General features: G+C 47.1%; 1 protein-coding gene across 1 annotated transcript; it reads left to right on the top strand.

The window, feature by feature from the left end:
• The first annotated feature begins 18,132 nt into the window (after nt 1-18,132).
• Nucleotides 18,133-24,938, top strand: LOC102462629 (zona pellucida sperm-binding protein 4). Its single transcript, XM_075913254.2, has 12 exons — nt 18,133-18,348; nt 18,653-18,774; nt 18,855-18,957; nt 20,001-20,156; nt 20,500-20,687; nt 20,886-20,983; nt 21,337-21,467; nt 22,110-22,299; nt 22,387-22,534; nt 23,583-23,661; nt 24,327-24,440; nt 24,772-24,938. The coding sequence occupies exons 1-12, from the start codon at nt 18,150-18,152 to the stop codon at nt 24,915-24,917; spliced, it is 1,674 nt and encodes a 557-aa protein (XP_075769369.2). The 5' UTR covers nt 18,133-18,149; the 3' UTR covers nt 24,918-24,938.
• Nucleotides 24,939-25,192: the final 254 nt, after the last annotated feature.

The following is a 25,192-nucleotide window of genomic DNA, read 5'->3' on the forward strand; positions in this document are numbered from 1 at the left end:
AAAAGACCAGGTCTTTAACAGGGTTCAAAAAAAATAATCGATAAATTCATAGGGTATGTCTACACTACCCTCCTAGTTCGAACTAGGAGGGTAATGTAGGCATACCGCACTTGCAAATGAAGCCCGGGATTTGAATTTCCCGGGCTTCATTTGCATAAGCGGGGAGCCGCCATTTTTAAAACCCCGCTCGTTCGAACCGCGTGCAGCGCAGCTACACGGGGCACGAACTAGGTAGTTCGAACTAGGCTTCCTAGTTCAAACTACCATTACTCCTCGTGGAATGAGGAGTAACGGTAGTTTGAACTAGGAAGTCTAGTTCGAACTACTTAGTTCGTGCCCCGTGTAACCGCGCTGCACGCGGTTCGAACGAGCGGGGTTTTAAAAATGGCGGCGCCCTGCTTATGCAAATGAAGCCCGGGAAATTCAAATCCCGGGCTTCATTTGCAAGTGCGGTATGCCTACATTACCCCGCTAGTTCGAACTAGGAGGGTAGTGTAGACATACCCATAGAGATTAGGTCCATCAATGGCTATTAGGCAGGATGGGCAGGGATGGTGTCCCCAGCCTCTGTTTGTCAGAAGCTGGGAATGGGTGACAGGGCTGGGATCACTTGATGATTCCCTGTTCTCTTCGTTCCCCAGGAAATACCTGGCATTAGCCACTGCCAGAAGACCTTTGGTCTGACTCAGTATGGCTCTTTTTATGTTTGCCAAAGATTTTATAATTTTTTAACTAGTTACAGTAAACAGTTTGTGGTCTAGACATGAAAAGTATTTTATAAAAGTGAAATATCAGTATTACATATCAGACAATCTAAGTTAAAAACTTGTTCAAGGGCCAATGGATTTGGCCTTTGAGACATCCCCTCTCACGAAGTGAATAGTTAAATAAATACTGTGGTAAGTGACATATGGATATCAAAAATAAAGAAGATGCATAGATAACACTATAGAAAAATAAAATTATATCTACAGCAGTTATATTATTATATGCGTGTATTATCCATATATTAATTACATCTACTATATATTTTGGAGAGTTTGTGCATCTGTCTCTCTGTTTGTGTATCCATCCGTCCGTTTGTGAGTCCATTTATTCAAGAACGCCTCCTAAATGGTAAAAGCTAGGACCACCGAATTCGGTATGCAGTTCCTCTTATCATAACTTAAAGCAAGGACAGGGTTTGGTTGCACCAGACAATGGGATGTGTGTGGAATGTGATTGTTTCCCATCAGAAAGGGAGGAGTGTGAGAGCAGAGACAGTTATACTAACATGACCACAGGGGACACCATGCACAGAGGACAGCTATATTCACAAATGACCACTGTGGGGGCGGGGTAGGCAGCAAGCACCCCATCCCTAGGAGCAGCTGCTGGCCGGTAGCATGGCCCCCACCACACCAGGCCACCCATGGGCTACCATGGCAGATGGCTCCTGCCTCCCCAGGCTGCTACCAGTAAGCAGCTGATGACTGGGCTCCACTGTCCCCAGGTGTGCCCAGAGAAAAGCTGGCAAGCAGGCAGCATAGCCCCCACTGCCCTGGGTCAGCTCTGGACCAAGGCAATGCCAAAAAAGTCTTCTAGTTCGGATATAGTTTGAGAGAGAGGGAGAGAGAGATATATATCTTCTGTTTCTGGTATTCTGAACAATGACAAAGAACAAATAGCAGCTTGGGACTTTATGAAAAGATAATCATGAGAAACGACACCAATAACAACTGTCATTATTTTCGCTTGCTATTTAGACCACTCCGGTATAATTCCTCTAGACAGTGTGCTCATAACATCTGGGGAGAACAACACAGGAGGGGGGTTGTTTTTTTCGCTTGTGGCATAAACCCAACCTTCATTGTTTTTTTATTCTGTGCAACGGAGATAAGTTAGTATTTCTTCCAGATGGCGAATTCTTCATCATATGGGGAAACTGTAAAAATGATCAAATCAAACAGTGTTATAAGATGCAAAATATAAAATACAAATCTAAAAATATAAAAGAAAAGATCTTGGCTACATTTCTGTTTTTTCTTAGTTAGAAACTCATTGGGAAACGATAGGCACTTTGAGGAATTTAAAATGTGTAAAACAGGGGTCTCAATCCCAGCATGAAAGCCAGTCCTGGATGGAGCAATTGCACAATCTGACCTAGGACTCCTGGTGGATTGGGGAGAAGCTGTCAAGTACCAGCCTGCAAGTTCCACCCCTTCCTGCCATTGTGCCACCCTCTCCCCCCCATGGCAACCCATCCCCCGAGCATGTGGCTTTGGGGATCACCAGGGCAGAGGGTACAAGGTATGAGATTATTTCGTCAGCCCCAATTCCATGATGTGGGTAAATGTTACACTCATCTGATCTTCTTATGAACAGAAGCATAAATTATGCTTCAGTTTGGAAAAGATATTGACAGTGGAAATGTTGTGATACATTATCCTTTTTTATTGTCTTTGTTGACACACTAATTTGCAAAATTACAGTTTGTATTGGGTGTCCTGTTCACTAGTGAGAATGTAATGAGGTTCTTCAGGGATGGTGATACTCATGTGCTAACTTATGACACTTAACACTTGGGCCATCTCACCTCCACACTGCCTACTAATCCATCTGTACTTTGACTGTGGATGTGTACATTTCAAGATGGGGGTGTTATTCCCAACTCAAGGGGACGTACCTGCGTTAGCTCTCATCAACCTGGTGCACGTAAGTGTTCTCTACACAACAGAATTTTGCGGACAAAGATTATGCTGACACTCAGAAAGTGCTATAATAAAAATCGGTACAGGTTCACACTCGCTCTCTCTGTCGGCAGAATGAGCCCACAGTTGGATTTTTACCCCCCTACCCTCTCTAAATAGTGCCTGTGTCCCCCCTGCACTGCTCCTTCACTCCAGTCCCCTGCCCTGATTCCTGCATCCCCCACATTCTTCCGTACCCTGAGCCCCCTGCATTCCTAGCCCCCTGTTCTGACTCTTGCACCCCTCCACAACCACTCCAACCCTCTGCCCTGAGCCCCTCCTTATTTCTCACAAGACTGCACCCTGCACACTATCAACCTCCTGCCCTGACTCCTGCATCCCACACCTTTCAGCCCACGGCCCTGAGTCCTTCTACATCCCAGCTCTCTACCCCAAACCCCTCCTCACCCCCCAACCCTGACTACTGCATTACCCACCCCCTGCCCTGAGCCCCCCCGCACTCCACCCCACACTTAAATTTCATACAGTTAGGGTGTGTCTAAACTACATGGCTCCATCGAGGGAGCCATGTAGATTAGGCTGATCGGCAAAGGGAAATGAAGCCGTGATTTAAATAATCGTGGCTTCATTCAAATTTAAATGGCTGCCGCGCTGAGCCGACAAACAGCTGATCAGCTGTTTGTCGGCTCAGCGCGCTAGTCTGGACACTCCCATGCCTACCTGAAAGCCCTTTATCGACCTCCCCATTCTGCCTCGTAGGATGAGGTTTACCGGGGAGGTCGATAAAGGGCTTTCATGTCGGCAGGGGAGCGTCCAGACTAGCGTGCTGAGCTGACAAACAGCCGATCAGCTGTTTGTCGGCTCAGCGCGGCAGCCATTTAAATTTAAATGAAGCCACGATTATTTAAATCGCGGCTTCATTTCCCTTTGCCGAACAAACAAATCTGCATGGCTCCGTCGATGGAGCCATGTAGTTTAGACACACCCTTACTGTCATATTACAATGCCTCCTCCCCCCAATCTCTTGCCTTGAGGTCCCTCCAAGGGGTGCAATATGACAGTACCTATAAGACATTTAAGTTACTTTCACTCCTGGAAGGGATGGATCTTGCACTGCTCTCCTATGCTCTGATAATTGTCATTAAGACAGCACGGATGGCAGTGCAGTGAATCACAAAGGTCCTGACTAAAAAAGACTCCCTGTTGCCTGACATGCTGTGTGATATGGTTAGGAGCAGCTTTAAATTGTTTTTGGCATTCACAGAACAGCTGCAGACTGTGAACTGTCACTTTTGTGCTTAAGAAACAAGCACTGAATGGTGGGATCGTATCGTCATACAAGGCTGAGGTGACGAACAGCGGTGACAGAACTTCTGAATACAGAAAGCAGCCTTCCTGGAACTGTGTGCTTAAATTTGCCCGAGCACCATGGTGCAAGAACACCAGAATGAGAGCTGCCTTTTCAATAGAGAGGTGTGCCAGTTGCTGTTTGGAAGTTGGCGACTCTAGATTGCTACCGGTTGGTTGTGAATCAATTTGGATTGAAGGAGTTGACTGTTGGGGCTGCATTAATACAGGTGTACAGGGCAATTAATCACATCCTACTACAAAGGACTATGACTCTGGGAAATGTGCGTGAACTAGTGGATAGTGTTGCAGAAATTAGTTTCCCTAATTAGGAATGTGAATGTATAACTATGTAAACAGTTAACCGATAAGTCCAGGTTTATCGGTTAATGTTCAAGGTTACACGCAAGCTCCTGTCTCGCTCCTGGGAAGCCGGCTGTCACTCCTCGCTGCTGCCTCTGTATCAGAGGCACCAGTACTCCTTGATTTGCAAAGAGTAAGGGAAGTCAATGGGACCATTAGCTCCTGTCAGCCTCTTGGGGTATGTCTACACTACCCTCCTAGTTCGAACTAAGAGGGTAATGTAGGCATACCGCACTTGCAAATGAAGCCCGGGATTTGAATTTCCCGGGCTTCATTTGCATAAGCGGGGAGCCGCCATTTTTAAATCCCCGCTGGTTCGAACCCCGTGCAGCGCGGCTACACGGGGCTCGAACTAGGTAGTTCGGACTAGGTTCCTATTCCGAACTACCGTTACTCCTCGTGAAACGAGGTGTACCGGTAGTTCGGAATAGGCACCCTAGTCTGAACTACCTAGTTCGAGCCCCGTGTAGCCGCGCTGCACGGGGTTCGAACCAGCGGGGATTTAAAAATGGCGGCTCCCCGCTTATGCAAATGAAGCCCGGGAAATTCAAATCCCGGGCTTCATTTGCAAGTGCGGTATGCCTACATTACCCTCCTAGTTCGAACTAGCGGGGTAGTGTAGACATACCCTTGCTGTGAAGACAACGCTAAGCTTGGTTTAAGGTATGTTGACTGGAGTTGCATACCATAAGCCGACAGGTCTAGTATAGACCTGGTCTAAGGGAGAAAGGTTTGCTCAGTGGTGGAACGTTGTTAATGATTAAACAATTAAAATTATATAATTTAACTGGTTACCCATGGCCTTGCAGGCGGGGTCCTGCCAGTCAGGCCTGCTGTGGCTGCGGGCAGCAGTTTGCTCTGGCCGGCCATGGGTGAGGAGCTGCTCTAACTGGGCCAGTTAATCCTACCAGGTAAGCAGGTTGATAAGTCTACTGCTTACCAAATAACCTCTTACATACCTTCCTCAGAAACTTTGTTAATGTGGACCAAATAATTACCATAGATAGCTAAGCAAAGGCAATTGTAAAACCACCAGATTTGTCAAGGGTTCTCAAAAGCAGATGTAGTACCTGAAACTATGGTTTTTTAAATGTCTCTTTACTACTTCATAGTATTCATCAAGTAACTCTTTTATCTTTGTGTAATTAACATACTTAGGAGCTAATGCTAATTACTGGATGTTAATAGAAAAGTTAAAAAATCCAGCTGTTGTGTTGAATTGTTTCAGAACCGTATGTGTGAGAGAACAGTGCAGAACAGAGATAACACATAGCAGGAGAGGCAATTACAGCACTCTGTGGTAGGTGTCATCATTCATAGTATTGTATAGTGTAAGGCATGACTGGCACAGACTTCTCATTCATGGCATGTCATCTTCAGCTGTGGCATGCACTTCACTTGCATGCTATATGCCACAATATAAAGTAAATTACAGCTTCCTTTGGGAACCTACTTTGCTGAGTGTAATTATAACTGAATGGCGAGTCTAGGACAAGAGTTATATAATATTTGGTCTATTTGTTGTTTTTACATTTTGTGATATTGTGTAATTTAATCTATTGAAGAATAGTATTTCAGATTAAGACAGAGGAGAAAGTAAGTGGGTACATCCTGGTGTGCAGCTGTGGCAAGAGCTGGATGAGCTGCGACAAAAGCTAACAGCGACCCGGGTTGCAATAGGACAGTACCTGTAAGAAATTTTAAGTAACTTTCACCACTGGATTAAGCATTGGTTTGTCAATACCATTACGTGAATTGTTATTCTTCTAATCACTATTCCTAGCTAACCAGATCATTGGGAGTCCATGGAATGAACTGGCTTGAAAGCTGTCCTGTATTGCAAAGATAGAAATAAGAATACTGCAAGAAAAAAATGGTTAGGTCTGGACCTAGATTTGTCTAGTTATTTGACCAAATATTCATCCTGTGTGTCAAATCTGCAGATCTCTAAACTCTTACGTCACCCAGATTAGACCTGAGAAATATTGGGGTATGTCTAGATTACATGGGTCCGTTGACGGAGCCATGTAGATGAGTTTACTAGACATAGGAAAATGAAGCGGCGATTTAAATTGCCACTTCATTTACATCAAAATGGCCGCCACGCTGTGCCAGTCAGCTGTTTGGCGGCACAGCGGGACAGTCTGGACACTCCGCGGTCGACAAGGGAAGCCTTTGTCAACCACTCCATTATGCCTTGTGAAATGAGGTTTACCGGAATGGTTGACAAAGGCTTACCTTGTCGACCGCGGAACGTCCAGACTGCCCCGCTGTGCCGCCAAACAGCTGATCGGCATAGCACAGTGGCCGTTTTGATGTAAATGAAGTGGTGATTATTTAAATTGACGCTTCGTTTTCCTATGTCTAGTAAACTCATCTACATTGCTCCGTTGACGGTTCCATGTAGTCTAGACATACCCTTGATTACTTACAGGGAAATATCTAGTATAAATTAATCAAATCTAGATAAATCTGGTAAAGTAATTTTTCTCTTACTGTCTTCTTCAAAAGGGCAGATTTGTTACTTTTAGGGTACATTTACACTGCATACCTATTTTGGAATAAGTTATTTTGGAATAGAAACTCCAGAATAGTGCGTCTATAGAGCAAATGCCCATCAAAATAGCACTGCGCTGTTTTGAAATAGAGAGTCCACACTCATTGGATGCTGAATAGCATTTAAGGCCATCTGGAAGCACTTCAGGCAGGGCATTAGGACAGCAGTCACTTCCTGGAGCTGCTTCCTGAGGCTCAAGCTTAAAGGGACCCCACCTGTACAGCTGTGCCTCAGGCTCTTCTCCTTTGGCCATATGAAAGGGAGGTTCCACTGCTTCCTCATCTTCCTGGACCTCAGCGAGTGATCTCACAAGTGGTGGCAGCCTGTTGTATCTTCCACAATATATGCAAGAACAAGGGGGAGACGTTTCTGCCGGGGGTGGGGGCAGAGGCTGAGCGATTGGTCAGGGCCTTTGAACAGCTGCACATAGCTGCCATCCGGCAGGCCCATCGGGGGGCTGTGCGCATCCAAGAGGCCCTGAGGGAAAGTTTCAGACAAGGACTCCAGTGACACTTTCCTTAGGGTCTCCTCACAGGGGCCTGTGCAGTGGCCCTCTTTGCCTCCCCCCCGCTTCCCCTGCCCTCCCTTTTCCTCTCTCCCGCCTCCTCCCCTGTTGATACAATAAAGCAGACCTTTTGTTTTTGAAACAAGGAACTGTAGTTTTGGTTTAACTAGGGTAAATGTAACTGGGGAAAGAACCTGGGAGGGGGAAGGAAGGAAGAGGGAGGCTCAGGGATCGGTCTGGGAATTGCACCTGCCTCAGGTGGTCTCACTGCCTTGTGTGCAAGGCCCTTGGCAGCCATGGGGTGGAATAGGGAGAGAAGCCAGAAGGGCAGGAACTGGGGCAGGAGCGGCCAGCAGGCAGTCGACTGCAGCAGTGTAAGCTGCACACATAGTCGACCTGCCACTAGAACTCCTGCCAGATGACGTGTCGCAGCTCCATATCCGCCTCCAAAGACCACTGCAGGGCACGCAGGATGGTGATGTGCTCCCGTTCCAGGTCCTCATGGGCTTGTCTATGGCGGCAGCCCCACGGGATTGGGAAGCTGGTGAGGGAGATGTTGCAGGCACCTCACTTGAAGCTGGTCCAGCTGTGAAGAATAAAGAGAAGGGCAGTCAACCCAGGACGCAGGGTGCGTGAAACCTAGCCCTCATCTCTAGGCCGACACCGAAAGGTCTCGGGTAAGACAAAGATGATGTGCTTGGAGCAAGGCCATCAGTCACCTAGAAAGCAGGCCCCTTCCTGCAGGGTCACAGCTCCCCGGGGGAGCCTCGCTACTCCCACATTTCAGGGACAAGACGGCACGGGAAGGTGCCAGCCAGGCCTGTGGGAAGGAGGCGACGGGACGGCTCAGCTTCTCTCTGTGCCATGTACATCTTGGGACTGGCAGTGGCAGCATCTGACAGGGAGAGGACTTGTACCCCTGCCCGCTGGAGAGGGGGCAGGGTGGTGGGGGGAGGTGTGTGTGGGCGGCAGACGCTGCTTGCTGGGGAGGGTGCTACTAGGGTCCCCTTCACTTCCTTCCCCTCCCAGCTGGCTCCCTTAGCAAGGGCTCAGTGTCCTCTGCCTCACTATCCTCGCCTGGGAGTGGATGCTGCCCCCAAAGTGTGGGCCTGACCATATGCCGTGTGTGCCACTGCTGTGTGTGTGTGTCCAGGACCACAACCTCCTTAGTGGTGGCTTGTGGTGGGAGGGTGTCCCACCACGGGGTCAGGACTAAGGAAGGCCTGTGCAGGAACCCTGTGAGCAGGAGCACATGGGTCCTCTATGGCAGCCTCCTGGGGCTGTGCTCTCCAGACTGATGCTCCACGTTCCCCCTTGTGCACTAGCAGCTGTGCGATGCCCGGTTTAAGAAGGCCGAGTGAGGAGCACACAGCCTCTTGCTGTCTGCTGCCTTCTAGCTGGCTAGGGACATTCATGGAGCTCACTTGATGGGCCTTCTCCTGTGTCTTTCGATCCCTCGACGACAACCTGGGGCGGGGGGTGGTACCGGCTCCAAGGATAGGGTGAGATCCTGGCTGGAGGCAGGCATTGTGGACCTCATGGCTGCTTCTCTTCTCTTCTCTTCTCTTCTCTTCTCTTCTCTTCTCTTCTCTTCTCTTCTCTTCTCTTCTCTTCTCTTCTCTTCTCTTCTCTTCTCTTCTCTTCTCTTCTCTTCTCTTCTGCTGCAGGCCTGCCCTCTGGGAGGATACAATGGGCGTCTCCCACCCAGAGTCCACAACCAGGGGAGGGAGGGACTGACCTCCCTCTCCCAGAATGCGGTGGAGCTGGCTGTAGTATTGGCAGTTCTGGGGTGCAACCCCTGAGGAGGAGCTTCACTCTTTGCCCCTAGTATAGGCCTGCCTGAGCTCTTTAACCTTCATCCACACCTGCTCCTGGGTGCATGTGTGTCCCCTCTGCCCCAGGCTGTCAGCCATTTGGCCATAAATGTCCGCATTCCTGTGTCTGGTGCAGAGATCCTGGAGGTTCACCTCCTCTTCCCAGATCTCAATGAGATCCGTGATCTCCACACCAGACCAGGATGGTGCCCACCTTGGCTTCAGAGCTGCCTGCAGCTGTGCTGGCAGCCGTAGGGGGCTCAGGTGCAGTGTTGTGATCTGCAAAGGCAGCAGGGCTGGCAGATCTGGGTGCTGCTGTGTGGCATGGTGCAAGTAGGGCCTGCCGTGTGCCAAACTGTCTCCCTTGAGGCTGCACCTTTAAAACCTGAAGGAGAAGGGGAACTATAGAGTCCTGATGAGTGTGGACAGAGTGGCCTAGCTCTTGTCTGTATAAAATGTCAGACATGGTTACGTCTATACTGCAGAGTTTTTGCACAAAAATGGCTATTTTGCGCAAAAACTCGTGGAGCGTCCACACCACTCGTGCGTTTTTGTGCAAGAAAAAGTACAGTAGATCGTCAGAAGACTGGGCTTTTTGTGCAAGAGTTATTCCTCTTTCTATGAGGAATAAGCCTTTTTGCGCAAGAGCTCTTCCGCAAAAAGGCATGTGTGGATGGACAACGGGTCTCTTGCGCAAGAAACCCCTATAGGAAAAAGCACAGGTGCTCTGATGGCCATTCATAGAATGGCCATCAGAGCTTTCTTGCACAAGAGCATCTGTGGCAGTGTGGATGCTCTCTTGCTCTAAAGCACATTTCTTGAGCAAAAGCACATGGCAGTATGGACACACTCTTGCACAAGAACTTTTAGCAAAAGATCTCTTCCACAAAAAGTTCTTTCACAAGAAGCCTGCAGCCCATGTGAAGAAAGACCTTGCCAATCAGGAATCTTTAACTGTCTCCTATGGACTTTTACCACTAGAGGGCAATATGGTAATACATATATGATTTACATTTCCTTTTTTTAAAAATATATAAGCCAGGCTATTAACAGAACATTATTAAGTCTGTAGAATCAAGCACTCAAGTTGCAAAATGCTCAAATTAAGGTTGCCTGTGCAACCTTAATTTGCTCTTCTTATGAATGTGAATTATGACACACTCTTGAATTACATGATGATCACATACTATTTTGTTCCACAGAACTGCTGCTTTATTCAGTTCTGTGGAACAAAATAATATGTGATCACATAATTAAAAACTGTGTCATAACACATTTATAAGAAGGGCAAATTAAGGTTGCACAGGGTGGACCTGCTCTGGGGATGAGCATGGCTGAGTAGTGAAGGAGACTGTTGTCTGTCAAACTCTTGATTTTATTTATTGCTGAAGTTAGAAGGGGCATAGAGAGAAAGGCAGGAGATAGCAGAAACAGAAAGGTTAAAACAGTGGAATGAGCCACAGAGTTTCTGTGTGGTGCTGGACAACTGACAAGTCACTGAAACCAGACATTTCATAAGTGGCCACTGTGTGTTCCTCATAAGTGGCCACTGTGGGTGCCTGATTTGAGACATGGGTCTGATTTGCTAAACTGATGAGCACTCATAGCTGCTAATGAAGGCAGTGGGAGCTGGATTTAAATATATTAAGTTCTCTAGAATGCTAAGTACTCTGAAAAATCAGACATGCATCTCAACATGGGTACTCATAAACTGTGGATAATTTTGATCTGAATCTACCTGGGCTAGATCCACAAAGGGATTTAGGCACCTAAATGCCACTTAGAGATTTCAGGTGCCTAATTCCAAACTTTAGGGTCTTCACCACTCCCTACCACTTCCACTCAGATGCACCCTAACTTTACAGACATCTAAATTCCCTAAATGTCTAAGTTTCGTAAAGTCCCTCAGACACCTACATTTCTGCCATTGGACATGTGCACAGTCATCTAAATCATTAAGGCCACTCAACTATTCTGCACCTAAGCGCTGGTGGGATTCATAGGATAGACATGCCCATACCTGTTTCACTTTTGGGGCCTGATTCAGTAAGGGTGCTCAGAGCATGGCTTACCTCCATAAAACCAGCCAGCCAGAGGAGATAGTAGAGCCTCCTACAATACCCAAAACTCATTCAGGTTACAGCTCTTACCACAGGCGATGACTTTGTCATTTGCTTTGGGGTGCTTGATCTCCACTCCGCCCCTTCCCCCAAACTCCCATTTCCACCCTGCCTCTTCCTGTCCCCATTCTGCTCCCTGCCTGAGCATGCCTTTCCTCATTCCATCCCTCCTCTCCAAGTGCCTTCTGCATGCCACAGAACAGCTGATTGTGGCAGGAAGGAGGCTCTGAGAGGGAGGGGGAGGAACAGGCTGCTGGAGGGTGGGAAGCACTGGGGGGGACGGAGGAGCTGATTGGCAGGGCCACTGGTGGGAGGGAGGTGCTGGGAGGGAGTGGGAGTAACAGTTCAGTAGGGTCACTGGCAGGCCAAAAACACTAGGAGGGCCGGAACACCCTATAGAGGAGGTGCCAGGGGGTGTTAATGTAACCGCCACCGGGTGGATTTGGTTCCATACTAGGGCTATGTCTACACTGCATCCCTCTTGTGCAAAAGCCTATGCAAATGAAGAGTGGATTAGCATATTGCTTCATTTGCATAATTAATTAGGGTCCGTTCTTGTGCAAGAAGCTTTTGCACAACAAGAAGCCGTCTACATAGCTCCTTTTTATGCAACCCCCCCCTCTTGCGCAACAGCCATTCTTCCTCATTTTTTCAGAAAGAACAGCTCTTGCGCAAGAGGGTGTTTTCTGCAAAAAGGAGCTGTGTAGACGGCTCCTTTTTGTGCAAAAGCCTCTTGTGCAAAAACGGCCCCTAATTAATTACACAAATGAAGTACAGTACTGCAATATGCTAATCTGTGCTTCATTTGCATAGGCTTTTGCATAAGAAGGATGCAGTGTAGACGTAGCCCGAGTGTGTGGATTACACTAAGCACCAACTATATTTTCTCCCTGAGTGCTCCAGCCCCACAGCACCCACAGAGTCAGTGCCCATGGCTCTTACCCAAATTCACATTTTCCCTCTACCTGATGTCAATCAGGAACTTGGTGCTAGGTCTCCTATGGCCCAAGTGAGTGTTCTAGCTATTGGGTATTTTGAGGCAAGGGCTTCTCATTGTATCCTGTTGAAGCTGTTTCCCTTTGTATTAAAAAAATACGTGTGAGACAATCAGGGTTCAGACACTCCAAGGAAGAACAGGGAATCTGAACCCCAAAAAGTAAGCAATCAAATTAACTGATGTATGCAAGGTTATTGTGCTATAGAAATGTACTGAGCACAGGTCTTTTTTAAAAGATTCATGGTGATCATGAATATCATTGTGTGATGTATAGATGGGCAGCGTAGGGGAAGAGTTGTGTATGTATGCTGAAAATATCAGAACATGACGACAGCCGTACTGAATCAGACCAAAGGTTCATTTAGCTCAGTATCCTGTCTTCTGACAGGTATCAGAAAGGAAATGAACAGAACAGACTTCTGGCAAACAGGCCAGGAACACCATCCCTGCCCATCCAGGCCAGACCTATCCTCCATGAATATATTTAAGTCTTTTTTGAGTCCTGTCATAGTCTTGACCTTCACAACGTCCTCTGGCAAAGAGGATCACAGGTTTATTGTGCATAGTGTGAAGAAATCCTTCCTTTTGTTCGTTTAAAACTTGTTGCCTGTTAATTTCATTGGGTGACCCCCAGTTCTTGTGTCATGAGAATTAATAAATAACACTTCTTTATTTACTTTTTCCACAGCATCCATGATTTTATAGACTTCTATAATCCCCCCACTAATTTGTCTCTTTTCCAAGCTGAAAAGTTCCAGTTTTATTAATCTCTCCTAATATGGAAGCTAATTATTTTTGCCCTTTTCTGAACCTTTTTCAACATATCTGCACACAATATTCAAGATGTGGGCGTACCATGGTAATATAGAGGCAATATGATATTTTTGTCTTATTATCAATCCCTTTCTTAATGATTCCTAACATTCTGTTAATTTTTTGACTGCTGCTGCATGTTGAGGGGATGTTTTCAGAGAACTATCTACTCCCTTTCTTAAGTGGTAATAGCTAATTTTTAGACCCCAGTATTTTATATGTTTAGTTGGGATTATGTCTTCCAGTGTGCCTTACTTTGCATTTATCAACATATGCCCCTACACTGTGTTTTGGGGGTAGACTAGATTTTTAATAATCCCTCCCTTAGACAATGAACTGTGAATTTACCTGTTAGGGTAAAGCTTTGTAAGCCACAGACAATGAATGCACATTTATGTAGAAGGTAAACAAAGCAATCCAGCACCAGAGGAAACATTTTGGTGTGCATGTCAGAGTCAGAATCCCTAAAGGTCTACCTAGGTCTTAAGGCAAAGACAATGTGCTTTGGAAAATAAAAGTGGAACAAAAAGACACTTTAATTATTCATCATTGAGGGGGAAGGAGGAGGCAGCACACTTTAATTCTGAGAATGTCAGATGGTCCTACTGAAAGGACTGGAGATGCTCTTAGCTTGATGTAAATGTGAAAGCTGTTTAGGCAAAGATTGCAGTTTGCTAACGTTATATTGGGGACACTAGAAAGCGTGTTTATACTTTCATTTTCAGCTCAGTTTCTGTTACTCTTGCTCAGCATCATTTCAATATATTCTCTTTATTGATAAACTTATGCTTTGTTTTACTGTAAACCACCTCAGTGCTGTATGTTAAAGTGTGACTCCTCACTTCAGCTAGAAGGCTGGCATGTGCACTGTCTCTTTGGAGGCAGTGGGCTTGTTAATTTATGGAGTTTCCAATGAGAGAGACTGGACACTTCAGAGGGGCATATGGGAACTGGAGTTCACAGAACATTACTTGTCAGGCAAGATTAAGACTGGCAGAGACTCCAAGAAGTATGCAGGAGAGGCAGAGTCAGTGGTGGCAGGCATCTGAGGCAGAGGGGTACCACAGCGACTTATGGGAGGAGCATCTTGAGAAGAGCATCACAACTTGAGTATTTGTTGGGCTGTTAGGACACTCACTTTAGGGACCCAGGTTACAGTCTTTGTGCCAGTTAATTTATAAGTATTTTATACAAAGTGGAACTTTAGGGACCTGGGGGTTATGTCTGTGAAACACACACACACATATATACATTTACACTCACAGACAGGTGGTGCAACCAACTTCATCTAAGGATACCTGACACTTTCAGTTATAAGACCATATTTTCAGTTCATTAGAACTTTACCAAACTTCAATTATTCAAGTTGAAATTTTCCTCAGGTAGAAATTTTCTGTGAAAGTTTCAGCTAAAAGAGTTCTGCCTTGTCCAAAAACAAGATTAAAACTCTGATCATCGGAAGAGGTGGGCTGTTTTGTTAGTCTATAAAGTGCTACCAGACCATTTGTTGTTTTTTAAGTTTATCCTATTCAGACTAACTCGGCTAGCCCCTGAAGCTTCAAGATTAAGGAAAAGAGGCATTTTTTCACCCATGTTGAAAAATAATCTGTTTATTTGAGATGTTCTGGCACCTTCCTGGATTGGAGATGGGACTCAAAATTGTGCCTCTTGCTAGGAATCTGCCCTTTACTGTGTCCAGGCAACTGCACCTATATTTGGTCAAGTTATGGGCCTTTAAAAAGAAAGTTTCTCTTCACACAAACTATGACATTCCAGGATGCAATATGAACCAGTGAAGCGCAGTGATGCTGCATGCTTGGTCCTGCAACTTGGGATACCGCACAATGCTTTACTGCTATAACTCCCAGCTGGGCTCCACTCAGACAGCATGCAGCTCACATGCTGAGGATCTGTGCAGAGCTGCATCTTCGGTCGAGCCAATCTGACACCAGCAGCCTGTTAACAAACAGGCACATTTTGGCTTTCAGCAGCAGGTGTTACTACCTGCAGGATGATCCTTAGCGTGCTCTCAGTCCTAGATTTATCCCCCAAAATGTGTTTTGCACTGCCCAACCCTCTCTGGGATACTCCACCTATATTAGCTCCTAAGCAGGAGACAATCTGCTACCTTAAATGAAGTATCCTAAACAATTCACAACACTGGATTAGATTGAATTAAATATATTGAATTAAAGAATAAAACAAGTTTATTTAACTATATAGAGATATATTTTAAATGAATGCAAGATAAGGCACTAAGATCAGAAATGTTTACAACAGAAAGAGATTAGAGCTGTCAATTAATTGCAAGTTATCCCATGCAACTAACTCAAAAATTAATTGCGATTATTCACAGTTTTAATAGCACTGTTAAACAATAGAATAGCAATTGAAATTTATTAAATATTTTGATTTTTTTTACATTTTCCAACATATTGATTTCAAGTTCAACACAGAATACAAAGCGTACACAGCTCAATTTATATTATGACTGTTGATTACAAATATTTGCACTGTAAAAATGAAGGAAAATATTTTTTTTCAGTTCACCTCATACTTGCAGTGCAATCTCTTTATTGTGAAAGTGTAACATACCTATGTAGTTTTTTTATTGCATAAATGCACTTGAAAATAAAATAGTGCAAAAATGTTAGAGCCTAGAAGTCTACTCAGTCCTATTTCTTGTTCAACAAATCACTAAGACAAACAAGTTTGTTTATGTTTGTGGGAGGTTATGTGGACCACTTTTTATTTGCAATGCCACCAGAAAGGAGAACAGATGTTCACATGGGACTTTTTTAGCCAGCATTAAAAGGTATTTACATAACAGATATGGTCAACATTTCTATGGTCCTTCATCCTTCAGCCACCATTCCAGAGGACATGCTTCCATGCTGCTGACACTTGTTAAAAAAAAAATCGAATTTGTGTCTGAACACCCTAGGGAGAAGTGTATGTTTTCACTTCTGTATTACGCACATTCATTAGTTTTCAAATGATACCTCAGCAGGCATATTTTACACAAAGATTTCTACAGCAGTACAATGGGTATGACTAGAGGGGTGCATTCCATCATACATGCTCACAAGAGATTTGTTTGAAAGGGAGCTCAAGTCTCTGAAAATTCCATCTACTGTACATGGAGCATGCTCCAGCTCAGAGCAGCAGGACTGAAGAGCGCTTTCCCTACAGTGGTGCCTTCAGGTAGAGAAGGGCAGACACAGCTATGGCAATTGCAGACAGAAACTGAAAGCTGGGACACTATTTGTCCTGCGTCCTCGGGCTATGTCTACACTGGTGGGTTATTGCGCAAGAACTGCCATTCTTCCGCAGAGTGTCCACACTGCCCACCCACTCTTGTGCAAGAACATTTACAGTAAAGTGTGGTAGGAGAGGACTTCTTGCACAAGAGCTATGCTCTTTTCTAACAGGTGTAAGCTCTCTTGCGCAAGAGCTCTTGCTCAAGAGGGCAGTGTGGACGCAGGGCAGGGGTTTCTTGCACAAGAAAGCCCTATGGCTAAAATGGTCATCAGAGCTTGCTTGCGCAAGAGAGCGTCCACACTGCCATGGTCACTCTTGCGCAAAAGCACATGGCAGTGTGGATGTGTTCTTGCGCAAGAGTTCTAGCACAAGGAGCCGCCAGTGTAGACATAGCCTCAGTGTTCTCCTGCCAACACTCAGGCAGCAAGGAGGAAGGAGGAGCGATCAGCCTGACTCAGTGCAGATGGGCTTTTGGGAGTGAGAGGGAGACAAGAACCATGAGATATGGTAAGGAGCAGCTAAGCTAGTTCTCACTGGCTGGAACTGGGTTCTCTGGGCCACATTCTCCACTGTCATGTAGCCATATACCCTGGTGGCTGTAAGAGGCTTCTCTTGTGATTTAGTAACTAGGGCAATGGCAGATCAGACTCTTCCCCCTCGCTATTCAGCTGCACATACACAATGCAGGTAACTGGTTCATGTTCCAGCAGCCGCTAGCGCTGAGTGACCCAAGCCATGGCTAATTGTATCCATCCAGAGGAGACATCCTGCTGGTAGGGAACTTGATGCTTGTAACAGTCCTGAGCAATGAAATCCAGTGCTGGCCTGGCAGAGAGTCTAGCAATGTGGGATGCTCCAGTCACAGAGGAGGGGTAGGGGACTGTTCAGTCTGGAGCAGGAGGAAACCAGTTCCCAACCTCCTTAGGTTCTAACTGGAAATATTAGACTCCTAGGGCTGTGTCTTTACTGGCGCGATCTTGTGCCAAAGCGGCCGCTCTTGTGCAAAAACTGCTGCCTGTCTAAACTGGCCGCGAGTTCTTGCGCAAGTAAACTGACGTTCTACTGTATAAAATCAGGGCTTCTTGCACAAGAACTATGATGCTCCCACTCAGGAATAAGCCCTCTTGCGCAAGTGTTCTTGCGCAAGAGGCCAGTGTAGACTGGCAACATGACTTTCTCGTGCAAGAAACCCCGATGGTTAAAATGGCCATCAGAGCTTTCTTGCGCAAGAGAGCGTCTACACTGGCAAGGATGCTCTTGCGCAAAAGCACAGCTCTTGTGCAAATGCACATGCCAGTGTAGACACTCTCTTCTGGAAGAGTTTTTGCACAAGAACTCTTCAGCAAAAGAGTTCTTGTGCAAGATCATGCCAGTGTAGACGTAGCCCTAGGTAAAGGGACATGGCCACAGGTTCCTCTCCTGCTTTCTCCTGAGAGGGGCCAATCAGCCCTATCTCATCCACCACCACCCAGGTTGCACCTGCAGGAGAAAGGATTGTGATGAGCCTGATCATTCCCAGCTGCTGGCTCTAGGAAGGTGTTAATAGGACTCAGGGGGAGGCCAAAGCTAGTTTCACCTGGTCACTGCAGGAATTTTCATCTGGGCTCTGCCCAATCAGAGCAGCCTCTGGGCTATAAGGGTGCCAGGCCAAGAGTAAGTGCTTTATGGCTTGCTGTTAGGAAATGAGCATGGCTGGTGCAGGGCAGGCTGGGTGCCCTTTGGGGGCTGTACTCTGCTGGGTGTTGTGTTGTTCCTTGGCTTTAGGATGGTGGGATGGGTTTTTAGAGGATCCTGCCTTCTTGGTCTGTGGGCAGAAAAGCCTGCAGTTTGCTCTGCCTCCTGACAAGGGTGGCAAGATGTCTCTTGAACTGACTGCTTGGGGTAGGTGAGGGTAATGTTTTGAGAGCCAGAATGTTTTCCTGTATCAGTGTGTGGCTGCACTGGAAAGGAGCAGAAGTGAATTTTTGCCTTTGGCTTTTTTTGTTCTGTTAACAAAGGCCTGTTGAACAGCAAACTCAACCCTAGTGTAACTAAGTAACTGCTTACATGAGTCAAGTGTTCATGCTTATCCCCTACAGAAAGCTAGAAGGGAGGAGGCTGCAGAGCTATGAACTAGCAGTTAACAGCCTCATTGCTCATCTTCTACTGAACTTGTTACAACCTACTTTTTCTTGTCTTTCTCTAGATACTTTTGGGAGGCCACACACTCTGCAGAATGATCCCTCCTGTGGGGTTTGGGTGTCTCAAACTCTGGATGGTTCCAGGAAAGTAGATGCCTCCTATGATGGCTGTTATGTGTATGAATGGGTGAGTGACCTGGTGGTGCCTGCATGGGGTTCTGCTAAGGCTGAACCAACAGTCCTGACTTGTATTTTTTTCTTCCTCAGAATGGTAGTTACCTGATGGCAGTTAGGATTGAAGGGACAGATGCAGGTGGGCACAGGGCCCTCCATGAGGAGAAAGTTCTCAGGTGCCCTGCAGCCTGGCCAGGTAAGGGTTTAGTATGTTTGTTTTCATGTGACAACCTCTAACTGTGGCACTACAGATGAGCAATTGTTTTAGCTAAACATGGATGTTCTCCTCCCCTTATGCTAAGGGAGACCTGCATGGGGAAGGCTCATGTATCTTCTTTCTGTCCTCCTTGTAGAAATCATGGTGGGAGGGGTAGGAGATGCTCTCTGGACTCCTAGAGTTCTTATTCATCCTTTTTGGCAAGAGTGCCCCTGGGTGGCTATACACTTCAGAGCCTGGAGTTAATTGTCTGTGTTCCATCAGGCTGCTTTGAAGCTAATTTTAAATAACCAGCAGAGTATCACTGTTGCAAGTTGTAGTGGAGCCTACCAAACCTGTTTCCTTTCCCACCTTTCAATTTATCAAGATGTCAATTTAGAAAGAACATGCATGAATTCAGCAGGTATCTTTGAGCTTGGGACTATGCAGATTGAGGGGCATGAGTTGCAGGTCCAGGCTCTGAGCTGAATGCATCTGCCTTTCTAATACTTGCCTACACTGCCCTTTCACTAGTCTGAAGTGCTTCTTAAGCTTGATGCTTACCTCACAGGGACAAGGGGAGGGATTTTGAAGCAGTTTTTCCCAGTCACTGATAGAGGCTAATAGAAAAAGTCATGCCAGTGTAAGATTTGAACCTGGGATCTCTGGAGCTTAATATAGGAGCCAGCTGGCTCCCAGCCCATTCTGTAGAGGTCTCTTGGTCTTAACTATTGCTGTGGTCTATATGCCACTGCATTGGTTGGTGAACCACACTAGGTGTGTGGGTTACCCCAGGATTAGCTTAGGGTTTGGTGAGAGGAGGGAGAAAAGAGGAAGTGGCTGCTGTCTCCTAGCCTGATGCTTCAGATGCTGGAGCAGGCCAATTCCCAGTAACTCAGCTGAGCCTTGGGACCCATGCAATACTTCCCTCATGCCCCTGATCCAGTAGGGCACAAACTCAGTGGCTCACCTCTTGCCCCACCCAGCTCTTTTGTCTTTCCCTCTTACTCTGGTCTCTGTATAAATTTCTTATGGTCTCTCAGCCCTCGATGCTCCAAGCCCCAGTGTCTGTGGTGCTGTCCAGAGCCAGGACAGACTGCCCTGCACCTCTCCGCCTGTGTCACAAGGGGAATGTGAAGCCAGAGGCTGTTGCTACAATCCTACTGATAGGCTGAAGCCTTGTTACTATGGCAACACAGGTGAGTTTCTAGGCACATGAGTGGTCAACACAGCTGACTAATGCCACATGGGGGAGGAGGAAGAGGGGTTGGCCAACTGAGCATCTAAACCAGAATAGGGCTTGTAGTAGACCTTGTTGTGCTGGCTACTCATTACTCCTGGTAGTCAACTAACCTCATCCATCATTAGACTGTGCTTCTAGTGCTGCTATGAACAAACAGCTTTGTAGGCCAGAAGGCATGTCATTGTCCCTGTGGAAGCTGCAATAACAGTCAGTTGCAGGTGTCCCCCTCCCCCCACACTCCTCCAATGTAGGAGTCTTTGTCCCCACTCTGTCTTAAACTGTCACATGTTCACTTCCAGTGACAGCACAATGCACTCCCGATGGCCAGTTCTCTATTGTGGTTTCTCGGGATGTGACTCTACCATCCCTGATCCTGGACTCGGTGCATCTGGCCAGTGGAAGCAGTGCTGGCTGCATCCCTGTGGCAAAGAATGATGCCTTTGTCCTGTTCCAGTTTCCACTTTCTGCCTGTGGCACCACTTTCCAGGTAAGGGTTGGGGAGACTGGCTTAGACTGGAACAGCAAGACTCTCTGGGTCAGAGCTAGTTATGATCTCAAGTCCCTTATGATGCCTATGTCCATCCCAATGACTGTTGATGGTGGGTAGAAATCTCAGGTTTCCTAATATCCAACTTGCTATGAAAGCAGCAGAGCTGCAGGGTGACTGGCTGATCTTCCATTGCAGATGGATGGGAGCCAGGGTATATATGAAAACGAACTGGTAGCAGACCAGGATGTGAGAACCTGGAGTCGAGGATCCATAACGCGGGACAGCATCTTTAGGTAACCTCATGAAATTCACCCGTCAGCATCTACAGAGTGGTCTCTCCAATTAGCCCTGTTCAGATCATCGTTGTCAGAAGCCCAGGAACAGATTCATTCAGCAAATGTTTGCAGTGTAAATACCGAAACTGCACAGTCCCTGCCTCTCAGTCTCGATTCTCCTAGGTCACATGATGACCTGGCCTTCCCTGAGGCTGAAAGAGCAGACTTAAAGCCTCTCCCTCCAAATTATCCAGAGGCATGACAGCCAGTCAGGACCAACCAGCCCCATCCTGCCCCTCCTCCCCAAATAAAAGTCCCCAGGGTCCAGCTGGTCCTGACAGCTGTTAACTTCATGGTTTCTCACCCCCCAGATTGCACGTCCGCTGTAGCTATTCTACTAGTGGCAACTTCCTCCCTGTGAGCATCCAGGTCTTCACGCTGCCACCACCCCTTGCTGTGTCCCAGCCTGGCCCCCTCTCACTGGAGCTGCGCATTGCCACAGGTAGCAAACTCTTCCTCCTGTGTCTGGGTCTCATTTCTCCTTAATGGGAGAGAAGGGCAAATCATAGACTCAGAGTATTCAGACTTGAAGGGACCTCGGTCATTGAGGCCAGTCCTCTGCCCTCATGGCAGGACCAAATACTGTCTAGACCATCCCTGACATTTATCTAACACTCTTAAATATCTCCAGAGATAGATTCCACAACCTCCCTGGGAAACTTACTCCAGTGTTTAACCACCCTGACAGGAATTTTTTAAAATGCTGTGTGGGAAGTCAGGACTATCATTGGCATGGGTTCAGTCCAAGAACGCTACTGCAGTTAGAATCAAACTAGCACTCTTCTTGCTGACAAGGAGTTGCCTATTGGAAAATTTTTTTAATACAGTAGCAGAGCAAATATATTCTGGGTAGGCTTGTCAGTTAGCAAGAAGGTGTCACCCCGATATCAGCACCTGACAATCTTTTTGATTGCCCTTGAATTCCTGGAGGGTTGGCAACTCTAATATGGGTTATAATTAAAAATAGGGATATGCTTCCACTTGCCATATGAAAGTTAGGCATTTTCTAGGTTGATGCAGGCTATTCCTGTTAGAAAAGCCTTAGTTGAAGCCGCTGACCTGCTGTCCCTCTGGCTTGTTGCAGAGCAGGGTTATGGCTCCTACTACACAGACAGAGATTACCCTGTGGTGAAGGTCCTCCGTGACCCCATCTACGTGGAGGTCCGGATCCTTCAGAAAACTGACCCAAACCTGGTGCTTGTTCTTCACCAGTGCTGGGCCACTCCCAGCGCCAATCCTCAGCAGCAGCCACAGTGGCCCCTCTTGGTGGATGGGTGAGTACCTGGGGGTACCACATGAGGAGTGTCACAGGGTCTGGCCAGAGCAGGACACTCTCTAAATACTGCTTTGCTCATTCCTAGGTGCCCCTATGCAGGAGACAACTACCAAACCCAGCCGGTGCCTGTAGGAGCTGCGTCAGGGTTGCAGTTCCCGTCTCATTACCAGCGCTTCATCATCAGCACCTTCACCTTCGTGGACTCTGCTTCCCAGCAGATGTTTACAGGCCCCGTATGATCCCTCATCCATAAGGGTCCTTCCATATGCATCATGTGGGCTTCCCTCCTGGCTCCTGCATCAGGGAGGGGCGAGGGCTCTGACGCCCCAGCAAGCTGTATGGGGGAGTGGTTCTTCCCTAGTAGTGGATAGTTAGACTTGTCCCTCTGACTTGTGGGAACCCTTTCCCACAAAGACCAGCTTTCAGCTGGAAGTTGGGAGAACCACTCACGCACAGGGCTGTATCTGTTCCATGTTGCTCCAAGCCATGGGGTCAGAGCTTATGTACAAGCAAGGAGCTGATCTAAAGGGTGGGAGGCATCCAGTAGCTGAACTACAACTCCAGTGAGGCCATGCATTTCCATAGCATAATGTACTCACAGGAGAATGGAGTACAACAAATACTACAGGCCAAGAGTAAACTAGATTGCCTCAAATGTCCTGAGGGGAAGGTGGGACTTAGGACATTACTTGTTGGCTGTGTCTACACTGCACCCTTTTTCCGGAAAAGGGATTCAGATTAGACCAGTCAGAATTGCAAATCCCCCCCCGTGGCATTTGCATTTACATGGCTGCCGCTTTTTTCCGGCTTGGGGATATTTAAATCCCCCATGGATTTGCAATTCCGACTGGTCTAATCTGCATTCCTTTTCCGGAAAAAGGGTGCAGTGTAGACACAGCCGTCTAGTCTACTGTTCTGTTTTACAACTCCCAACGTGGGCTTCATTCACCCTTGAATGCAAACCCATTCAGTGGAAGTTATCCATGCAAGCAGAGAATCTTCAAACTCTGCTGTTTGAGCATGTTTTGGGGATGAATAACTCCAGCACCTCAGGGTGTTGCTACATTGCTTGAAGGGCCTTCCTATGCACTGAGCATCACAAAGCATTGGGTTGTGAAAAGGGGTTCTGTTAACTTGGGCAGACATCACACCTGTATCTGCTGGACATGCTGACAAAGATGCAAAAGCTGCTTCAACCTGTTAAGAGCCTTTGGGGACTGTCCCCTGTCCCCCTGCTGACTAGCAAGAGCAGTAATCTCCTAACCACTCGCCTCTCCCTAGGTGTACCTGCACTGTAGTGCCTCAGTGTGCCAGCCTTCCCTGCCTGCATCCTGCACCACCACCTGCCCTGCTGTAGCCCGTGAGTATTCTGGCCTTTCTGTTTCTCTCTGTAGGGTGTGATTCATGTGCCTGGCAAACATCATGAGGATTTCTCTAAACTAGGGAGTGCAGGGGTGCTTCAAACTGAATTACACCATGGCCCTCCTGACAAAATTCTATACAACTTGATTGTGGGGGAAGTGAGGGTGGCACTGAGCCTGACCAACTCCCACTGCCCATGGGCAGGGTCAAAACTGAAGCCCTGAGACATCAACTCAGGGCCCTAGCAAGTCACAAGCTAGGCCTGGTGACATGAATAAATAGCTGTGATTGTCTTTGGGGTCCTGATGGGGTTTGAGAACCCCTACTTGAAACCTGGTCTTAGAGGACACTCCTAGTTCCTACTTGACCTGCTCCTGTCTCAAAGCTCTTCCTTCTGCATACTACTGGGGACTCTGTATCACAGGGGATAACTTCAGTCATGCATAGAGAAGCTCCCGTCATCCACTACCTCTTACAGGGAAGCGAGAATTGGGCTTCCCTATAGAAAGGATGTGGCACTCAAGGCTGGAGCAGTGGACTGTCCTAGCCATGACTCAAGCTCTAGGAAGCTTTGGATTTCCTGCTGACCCAGCAAGCTGTGTGGTGGGGAACCCCCCACTACCACCACCAAGCCTTGCAGCTAACCTTTTTCTTGCTGTACAGGGAGCAGAAGGAGCTTTCAGGAGCACCCTCTGGATGGCCTCTCAATCACCAGCAGGGGGCCTGTGATCCTGCTCCAGGACAGACCAAAGAGAGAAGGTGCCGTGGATGGACTGGGTAAGAGCTGGAGTCATGGTATAGGTCAGGTCTGCAAAGCCTGACCTTGCCCTTGAATCCATAATTGCTCCGTAAGGGAGGTGCTGTCCAGTATTACAAAGGTCAATTCACATTAGTGGCCTCTGAACATGTCCTGGCTCACTGTTCAAACTGACTCACTACTATTGTCTGCATCATATGGAGGTGATGCCTAGGTGCTAGAGGCATGGGAGTCTGTCTTGAGCAGCAAGATACTAGGTGTGGGAGGCTGTTTGACCACATGATATCTACTCCTCTCCCTGAGCTGAGCAGGCTGGGCGCATGTATAGTAACAGTATTTCTTTTCTGGCAGGCTTGTCTCTGAACACTAGCACATCCTGGACTCTAGTCTGGGCCAGTGGAGCAGTTCTGGGGACGATGTTCCTGTCACTCCTGGCAGCTGCATGTTGGAGATTGAGGAGAAATTTGGTGTTTGAATCCAGTGTGTCTGAAAAATAATAATAAAATCATTCCAGAACATCGGTCTGTCTCTTCATTGCCCCTCTAGTTTTGAGGTGCAGATGCCAAACTTGAGAAGTTGCTGGGAAGGGTAGGTGGTTTGGTTAATGAAACTTCCATTCATAGACTATTTTTCCAGTACTGGGGTCCCAGCAGCACAGGCTACAGTCATCAACTAATGCTGCTCAGTTTAGCTTTGAACACGAACTGTCAAGTCCCGCTGATAGAAGTTTGTGCTTGGCAAAAGCTGGGCCTTGACATACTCCTCTATCAGC

The sequence above is a fragment of the Pelodiscus sinensis genome, chromosome 1 (genome assembly GCF_052426305.1).
Source record: "Pelodiscus sinensis isolate ZL-2025 chromosome 1, ASM5242630v1, whole genome shotgun sequence".
Taxonomy (NCBI): domain Eukaryota; kingdom Metazoa; phylum Chordata; order Testudines; family Trionychidae; genus Pelodiscus; species Pelodiscus sinensis.